Source organism: Triticum urartu, chromosome 6, assembly GCF_003073215.2.
Source record: "Triticum urartu cultivar G1812 chromosome 6, Tu2.1, whole genome shotgun sequence".
Lineage (NCBI taxonomy): Eukaryota > Viridiplantae > Streptophyta > Magnoliopsida > Poales > Poaceae > Triticum > Triticum urartu.
In genome coordinates, this window is record NC_053027.1 from 546781139 (window position 1) to 546790716 (window position 9578).

At 54.3% G+C, this 9578-nt stretch overlaps 1 protein-coding gene and 1 pseudogene across 1 annotated transcript; both read right to left on the bottom strand.

Moving 5' to 3' along the window:
• Positions 1–965: 965 nt before the first annotated feature.
• Positions 966–5780, bottom strand: LOC125516977 (annotated as a pseudogene).
• Positions 5781–6211: 431 nt separating this feature from the next.
• Positions 6212–9278, bottom strand: LOC125512820 (ATPase 8, plasma membrane-type-like). Its single transcript, XM_048677899.1, has 3 exons — positions 7062–9278; positions 6607–6960; positions 6212–6516 (listed from the first exon to the last, which is right to left on the bottom strand). The coding sequence occupies exons 1-3, from the start codon at positions 9276–9278 to the stop codon at positions 6235–6237; spliced, it is 2853 nt and encodes a 950-aa protein (XP_048533856.1). The 3' UTR covers positions 6212–6234.
• Positions 9279–9578: the final 300 nt, after the last annotated feature.

The window sequence follows — 9578 nt, forward strand, 5'->3', positions numbered from 1 at the left end:
ATTTGGATCACGTTGTGTACGACTACCTCATCCCCGTTCTTTGAACGCTTCCGCTCGCAATCTACAAGGTACGTAGATGCATCTAATCACTCGTTGCTAGATGAACTCCTAGATGGATCTTGGTGAAACCGTAGGAAATTTTTTGTTTTCTGCAACGTTCCCCAACAGGGAGGAAATAAAACCGGAGTACCAGGCTACCAACTGCTCCATTAGGAGTAGAGATACATTGTCTGCTAGGGTTTACCTAGGCAAGTACTCCCTCCGTCCCATAATATAAGAGTGTTTTTGACACTAATGTAGTGTCGAAAACACATTAGTGTAAAAAACACTCTTATATTATGAGACGGATGGAGTATGTTTGAACAAGTTTTCACTTTCTTTGTACGAGTGAGTATTTATTCCACATAACACACTAACATATTACAAGCAAAAGAGCCAACAAGGTCTGGCATAAACTCAAAACCGTACTCCTATACATATACATTGTCTGCTGGGGTTTGCCTAGGCAAGTACTCCCTCCGTCCCATAATATAAGAGTGTTTTTGACACTAATGTAGTGTCGAAAACATACTAGTGTAAAAAACACTCTTATATTATGAGATGGATGGAGTATGTTTGAACAAGTTTTCACTTTCCTTGTACGAGTGAGTATTTATTCCACACAACACGCTAACATATTACAAGCAAAAGAACCAACAAGGTCTAGCATAAACTCGAAACCATACTCCTATACATACTAAAGAGAGGGCACTCTTCTTCCCCTTCCCCACTGAAAAATACAAATGAAACCAACTTCTTAACATCTAGGTCAAAGAAAAAAACCAACCCTGAGAATCTGAACCAATCTTCCCCGCTCCAGCCTCCCGGCGAGACTCGACGGGAGGCAGAGGGGGACAAAAGAACTTAGAGGTGTAGATATCGCTGCCCTGCCTATCGCCAACGACGAGGAGGAGGTTCGTCGACGATCATACCGTGTAGCTCTAGTTTATTGTCTCGATGTCGAGCCCCTTGAGCTTGACGACCGACTCGACGTGGCCCTTGAGCGTGTGCAGTTGTAACACCCTCTGCGACTATAACTCCCATGTGTCGAGGCACGACTTAGAGACATAATCGCATTGAAGGCATATGTCGCAAGTAGGGTAATCTTTACACATCCCATGTAATATAATAATAAAGGGGAGATAACATAGTTGGCTTACACTCGCCATGTCAATCAAGGTACATAAATAACATTACATCATCCAAACACTCATGGCCCGACTACGGCGCCAAAATAAAAGATAACCCAACATGCGATACGGTCCCGATCACCCCCAACTGGGCACCACTACTGATCATCAGGAAAGGAAACATAATAACGTTGAGAGTGCTCGTCGAACTCCCACTTGAGCTCGAGCGCGTCACCTGGAGCGGAATCATCAGGCCCTGCATCTGGTGTAATAGTAATCTGTGAGCCATAGGGACTCAGCAATCTCGCACCCTCACGATCAAGACTCTTTAAGCTTATAGGTAAGGCAAGGTAAATATATATGTGGAGCTGCAGCAAGCGACTAGCATATGTGGTGGCTAACTTATTCGCAAAAGAGAGCGAGAAGAGGAGGCAAAGCGCGAGCGAGAATCTAGAGAGCAACCTGCGCAAACATTACTCCAACACCGTGTCCACTTCCCGGACTCCGCCGAGAAGAGGCCATCACGGTAACACACTCGGTTGATTCATTTTAATTAAGTTAAGGTTCAAGTTATCTACAACCAGACATTAACAAATTCCCATCTGCCCATAACCGCGGGCACGGCTTTCGAAAGTTCAAATCCCTACAGGGGAGTCCCAACTTAGCCCATGACAAGCTCTCACGGTCAACGAAGGAATAGACCTCCTCCCGAGACGTTCCGATCAGACTCGGTATCTCGGTTCTTCAAGACACTTCGACAGGTCAAAACTAATCCAGCAACACCGCCTGAATGTGCCGACAAATCCCGATAGGAGCTGCACATATCTCTTTCTCAGGGCACGCTCAGATTGTCCTAGGTATGGGTAGGCCAGCCCAGAGTTCCCCCTGGTGGCCACCGGCAGCTGACAGGTGGACCAACACTCAGAGGAGCACTGGCCCGGGGGGGTTAAAATAAGATGATCCTCGGGCTCCGGAAACCCAAGGGAAAAAGAGGCTAGGTGACAAAAGGTAAAACCAAGGTTGGGTATTGCTGGAAAAGCTTTAATCAAGGCGAACTATCAAGGGGTTCCCATTATAACCCAACCGCGTAAGGAACGCAAAATCCGGGAACATAACACCGATATGACGGAAACTAGGGCGGCAAGAGTGGAACAAAACACTAGGCGAGAGGCCGAGCCTTCCACCCTTTACCAAGTATATAGATGCATTAAGATAACAAGATAATATAATGATATCCCAACAAGTAAATAAATGTTCCAACAAGGAACGGCTTCCAATCTTCACCTGCAACTAGCAACGCTATAAGAGGGGCTGAGCAAAGCGGTAACATAGCCAATCAACGGTTTGCTAGGACATGGTGGGTTAGAGGTTTGACATGGCAATTTGGGAGGCTTGAAAGCAAAAGGTAGGCATCGTAGCATTGGCATAGCAAAAGAGCGAGCAAACTAGCATAGCAAAGATAGTAGTGATTTCGAGGGTATGATCATCTTGCTTGCAAAGTTGTCAGAGTTGACTGGATCCTCGAAAGCAAACTCAACGGGCTTCTCGTTAGTGAACTCATCTCCCGGCTCTACCCAAACAAGACAAACAAGCAACAAGGATACAATCAACCACGTGCAAGGATCAACCAATATGATGCAAGGATGGTATGCTATGCGGGATGCGATGCGGGATGCATATGCAAGAATTGACAAGGGATGCAATGAACCTGGCCTCAACTTGGGAATCCAAGTGTGCCACTGAAAAGATGAGATGAAATTGCTTGAAAACGATATAAAGAACGACGGAATCGGAGTTACGGTTTGGAAATGGCAAGCGATTCAAATATGACACCGGTCTGCGATTTACAGCAAGTAGCCATCTAAATGCAATGAGATGAACAGGCTACAACACTCAAACATGGCAACAAAATACATGGGAGGGATGCATGCAAGATGCTTAACAAAAGTCTAGCACTGAGCTACGGCCAAATCATCCATTAACAGGTTCAAACAAGCATGGCAAAAATGCATATGGCAAACAGATTTCAGACTTAGTGAAATTAACACTTGTCTGGAATTTCAGATCAGGTAGCACACTTCGGAGCAACAAAACTACATGCTACAGGACCTGAACATGGCAAAGTAAAGCATGGCATGGAGCTACTCAAAAAGCTTAACAAAAGTCCCTTAGTGACCTTGAGTCAAAAGGGATCAGAAAATACAATTGCAAGCATGTGAACATGGCAAAAACATAATCAGTTTTCAGACTTGGTGAAAACTGGCATAGGCTGAAACATATCTCAAGTAGGCATGTTCACGAGCTCGATGCACTCACTACGGTGCAAGTCATGAAAAGCTAAGCATACATCTATCAAGAACACACAAAATACAAGCTAGACATGGCAAGAACAATAGCATAGCATGCACGGATCAACTACAACATCATCGGCAAAATTGCAAACAAGTTGACAATCTGCCCAGATTTACAAAGTAGCAAAAGTAGAGCTCGATTGACTCAAGCTAGGGTGCTCCATAATTGCAAACAAAGACATAGATGGATAGAGCACTACAAGATTAACAAAACATCCTTTCTGATCATCCTCAAAAGAGGCACGGATCTCTAGGAAAACAACATGAACATATGGCCATATGAAATAAACAGCCCAAGGACTTAGTGGAATGCTAAGTCCCTGAAATCAGAATTACCAAGTGCCTCACTTGGCAAGCTCGTGCTAGTCACCACACACACATCACAAAAATACATGGGTTGCACCTCTGGAAAGATGGCAAAACCCTTAACAAAACATATGTAGAGCTCACGGGCATAACATGCACACAATAATCATGGCAAAAATGACAAATAAGCAAATGGAGTAGCAGATCTGACAATTATCTCAAGTAGCCCTCTTCTAACAGCATTTCGGGCATCAAGATGAACTCAAATGAAAATGATGCAATGGAATGAAATGATGTACTCTCTGAGATGAACATTTTGATATGCTATATGCCAAAAAACGGAGCTACGGATGCGGAGATATAGCATGATGAAGATGGGCACATGGATTAGGGTTTCGGGCAAAAGTCAACCCAAATCACTCCGGATCTGAGATCTGCACGGGAACCGAGGTTCGTCGCCGGGGCTCGCCGGAGTTTGGGGCCGCGGTGGCCGGAGGAAGGGGGAGGCCGGCCGGAGCTCGTGGCGGCGAGGGAAGACGGCGGCGGCGGCACGGACGCCGAGGTGGAGGAGGGAGCGGCGAGGCGGAGGAGGGAGCGGCCGGGGACGGTGGCGCTCGCCGGCGCTGTCGGTGGCCGGTCCGGTGCGGCGGCGCGGCGGCCGGCGAGGCTGGCGACGGCGGCGGGCGGCGGCTCGGGCGGCGGATGGAGCCGGGCGGCGGGGCGCGGTGCGATGGGCCCCGAGGGCCCGCGCTGGGCTCGGCGGGCCTCAGAGGCGGCGGCGGCGAAGCGGTCCCGCGGGGACACATGGCGGCGGCTGGCTGGCGCGGGCGGCGCAGCGGACGCGTCCGGTCCGTCCGGACGTGTCCGGCGGCGGCGGAGGAGAAATTTTTAGGGTTAGGGTGAGAGGAGATCCGCGAATTTCGGGGAGGGACCTATTTATAGAGGTAGGAGGAGCTAGGGAGCTCCAAATTGAGCACGGTTTTCGGCCACGCGATCGTGATCGAACGCTCTAGATGATGGAGCAGGTTTAGGTGGGTTTTTGGCCAAATTGGAGGGGTGTTGTGCTGCAACACACACGAGGCCTTTTCGGTCCCTCGGTTAACCGTTGGAGTATCAAACAAAATCCAAATGGTACGAAACTTGACAGGCGGTCTACCGGTAGTAAACCAAGGCCGCTTGGCAAGTCTCGGTCCAATCCGGAAATGTTTAATCCCCACACATGAAAGAAAGGTAGAAATGACCACCGGAGGAGAACAAAGCGCCGGAATGCAAAACGGACAATGGGGAAAATGCTCGAATGCATGAGACGAACACGTATGCAAATGCAATGCACATGATGATATAATATGAGATGCATGACAACGATAACAACACACGGAGACAAAGACCCGAACCCGAGAAAATAAAATAACTTAACGCCGGAAACGGCAAGAGTTGGAGTACAAATTGGGAAAGTTACATCAGGGGTGTTACAGCAGTTCCCTGAGCCTGGCCACCTCCGCCCGCTTGGCGGACTGCTCGGCGATCTCCGAGAGCTCGCGGTAGCCGTTATTGTCGGTGAACATTTCCGAGTTGCTGCTGCCCTGGTTGAGGCCGTGCAGCGTCCTCTGCGTCGTCGCCCACTGCGCCTTCCTCTCTAGCTTGCCGTAGTCGTTCTTGTTGGTGAAGGCCGTCTGCGACATTCCATGGACAAACATGAGATGAACTCCAATGGAGTTTACAAATGGAGGTGGGTAATGGAGGAGGGATGGGGATGGGTGCTTGCCTTGTTGTTGATGTTGTTCCATGCCCTGCCACTGAGGGCGTAGCGGATGATGAACTTGAGGATGTCGAGCGGGATGTAGGTGACGACGGTGAAGGGGAGGGGAGGGGGATCTTCTTTCAACTGGTTTTGCTCAGTTAAATTGTCTCTCTTTTGTTGACAGTCTCCAGCGATGAAACTGCTAGTGTACATTGTCCGCTGGGGTTTGCCTAAGCAAGTACTCCGTCCCACAATATAAGAGTGTTTTTTACACCAGTGCTAGTGTAAAACACGCTCTTATATTATGGAAACGGAGGGAGTATGTTTGAACAAGTTTCACTTTCCTTGTATGAGTGAGCATTTATTTCACACAACACGCTAACATATTACAAGCAAAAGAACAACATAAACTCAAAACCGTACTCCTATACATACTGAAGAGAGGGCACTCTTCTTCCCCCTCCCCACTGAAAAATACAAATAAAACCAACTTCTTAACATCTAGGTCAAAGAAAAAACCAACCCTGAGAATCTGAACCAATCTTCCCCGCTCCAGCCTCCCGACGAGACTCGGCGGGAGGCAGAGGGGGGCAAAATAACTTAGAAGTGTAGATATCGCTGCGCTGCCCTGCCTATCGCCGATGACGAGGAGGAGGTTCGTCGACGATCATACCGTATAGCTCTGGTTTATTGTCTCGATGTCGAGCCCCTTGAGCTTGACGACCGACTCGACGTGGCCCTTGAGCGTGTGCAGCTCCCTGAGCCTGGCCACCTCCGCCCGCTTTGCGGCCTGCTCGGCGATCTCGGAGAGCTCGCGGTAGCCGTTGTTGTCGGTGAACATTTCCGAGTTGCTGCTGCCCTGGTTGAGGCCGTGCAGCGTCCTCTGCGCTGTCGCCCACTGCGCCTCCCTCTCCACCTTGCCGTAGTCGTTCTTGTTGGTGAAGGCCGTCTGCGACATTCCATGGACGAACATGAGATGAACTCTAACAAGTGGAGCTTGCATGCATCTAATCTAATGGAGGTGAGTCATGGAGCTTGCCTTGTTGTTGATGTTGTTCCAGGCCCTGCCGCTGAGGGCGTAGCGGATGATGAACTTGAGGATGTCGAGCGGGATGTAGGTGACGACGGTGAAGGCCCAGATGGAGAGCCCCCAGCCCCACCCGATCCCCTGCATCTTGCAGAACTCCCAGTTGGCGTACACGGCGATGCACGTCGCCAGCAGCTGCGCCACGAAGAAGGCGATCACCAGCAGCGCCCCCGGCCGCTCCACGAACGACCAGCTCCGCGACCGCGTCACGAAGATGAGCGCCTGGCTGATGATGCTCACCTGCAGGTACAGCGCCGCCATCATCTCCTTCTCGTTCTCCCGGATCGACCGCACCCCGAACGTCTCCTGCATCCATCGCCACCACATTTTTCATTTCAGTTATCTTCTTATGATCATTCATGGCGGATCGCCGGAGAGTCGGAGGAAGAAGACGATATGGAAGGTACCGGGAAGAACTCGGTGTCGTGCGCGAGGTAGAAGAAGAGCACGGTGATGAGGGCCATGTAGGTGCCGAGGACGACGCCGGTGGCGAAGATCTCCTTGAGCTTCCACGAGTCGGGGGTGGGCGACGGCTTCACGCGGTCCTTGGAGATGGTCATGATGGTGCCGTCGTTGAGGATGGCGATGACGAGCACCATGAAGGGCGCGAAGTCGAACTTCCACAGCAGCGCCACCAGCATGAACCCCAGCACGATCCGGATGGTGATGGACACGGCGTAGATGGTGTAGTTCTTCATCCGCTGGAAGATGGCGCGGCTGGTGAGCACCGCGCTCACGATCACGCTCAGCCCGGGCTCCGTCAGCACTATGTCCGACGCCGACCGCGCCGCGTCCGTCGCGTCGTCCACCGCGATCCCGATGTCCGCCTTCTTCAGCGCCGGCGCGTCGTTCACGCCGTCCCCGGTCATGCCGCAGATGTGCTTCCGGTCCTGCAGCCGCTTCACGATCTCGTACTTGTGCTCCGGGAACACCCCGGCGAACCCGTCCGCCTTCTCGATCAGCTCGTCGATGGGCAGCCCGCTCATCTCCGTGCTCTTGTCGCCCAGCAGCGTCGTGGACGGGTACATGTTGGTGCCCATGCCCAGCCGCCGCGCCGTCTCCTTGCCGATGGCCAGCTGGTCGCCGGTGATCATCTTCACGTTCACGCCCAGGTGCAGCGCGCGCCGGATCGTCTCCGCGCTGTCGTGCCGCGGCGGGTCGAACAGCGGCAGCAGCCCCACGAACTGCCACGGCTCGCCGGGGCTCTCCTTGTTCTTGGCCGGCACCGCCTGGTACGACACGCCCAGCGACCGGAGGCCCCGGTCGGCGTACTGGTCGATCAGGCCGTGGACCCTCTTCTCGGCCTCCTTGGGCATCCGGCACAGCTCGATGATCTGCTCCGGGGCGCCCTTGCTGATCCGGTGCCAGTCGCCCTTGCCGTCGATGTAGGTGATGGCCGTGCGCTTCTCCACGGGGTTGAAGGGGAGGAAGTGCACCTCCTGGATGCCGGCGCGGGCCTCCTTGGCGTCGGCGAGCATGCCGACGATGCACGTGTCGATGGCGTCCTGGTTCTCCACGCGGGACGCCCTGGCGGCGTAGAGGAGCACCGTGTCCTTGTCTATCCCTTTGCCGTACACCTCGATGAGCGTCTTGTCGACGGTGAGCTTGTTGAGCGTCAGCGTGCCCGTCTTGTCGCTGCACAGCACGTCCATGCCGGCCATCTCCTCGATGGCGGTCATGCGCTTGGTGATGGCGCCCTGCTGCGACAGCCGGTGGGAGCCGATGGCCATGGTGACGGACAGCACGGTGGGCATGGCGATGGGGATGCCGCCGATGAGGAGCACGAGCAGGTTGTCGATGCCGTCGCGGTAGGCGCGGTGCTGGATCGGGTACATGACCACCACCTCCACCAGCATCCCGGCGGCGATGGAGATGATGCAGAAGTTGCCGATGGCGGTGAGCACCTGCTGGAAGTGGCCGACGTTGTTGGTGCTGTCGACGAGGTGCGCCGCCTTGCCGAAGAAGGTGTGCACGCCGGTGGCGATGACGACGGCCTCGATCTCGCCCTGCTTCACCGTGGACCCGGAGAAGACGCCCTGGCCGGCGTGCTTGTTCACGGCCATGGACTCCCCGGTGAGCGCGGCCTGGTCGACCTTGAGCGGGTCGCCCTCGAGCAGCCGGGCGTCGGCGGGGATGATGTCCCCGAGCTTGATGCTGATGACGTCGCCGGGGACGAGGAAGGAGGCGTCCATCTCGCTCCACTTGCCGTCCCTCAAGCACTTGGTCTTGGGCGCCAGCCCGGCCATGAGGGCGGCGGCGGCGTTGCCGGCGTTGTTCTCCTCGATGAAGCTGATGGTGGAGTTGATGAAGAGCAGGGTGACGATGCCGACGAAGTCCTGCCAGTCGGGGGGCTTGCCGCCGCCGTTGGCGAGCACGATGGCCATGACGGCGGCGGCCTCCATGACCCAGGACAGCGGGTTCCACATGAAGCCGAGGAACTTGAGCAGCTTGCTCTCCGTCTTCTCCTCCAGCTTGTTGGGCCCGAAGATGGTGAGCCGGTTCTGGGCCTCGGTGCCGCTCAGCCCCTGCTTGCTGCACTTGAGGTGGGCGAAGACCTCCTGCACCGGGATGGTCTCCAGGTCCACCGTCTCGTTCTTCACGTCCTCCAGCGTCATGGACGCCATGGCGCCGGCCGGCTGCCTCCGCCGGTGCCGGTCTCTCCTCCTCCTTCTTGGTCGCCTCGCTGCCCTGGCGTGTGCGTGGGCGGGAGTGGCCGCGCGCGCGCGGGGAGGGGAGGGGAGGGGAGGGGAGGCGTGCGCTGCTGCTGCTGCGGCGGCGGCGGCGGCTGGTGGGCTGAGCTGTGGTGTGGTGTGCTGCGGGCGCGCGGAGCAAGCTGGGAGCGAGTGGGGGGTTAGGAGGGAGGGAGGGGGGAGGTGGCGGTCCGTGCGGTGCTTGAAGAAGACGAGGAGGGGGGCGGGCGGGCG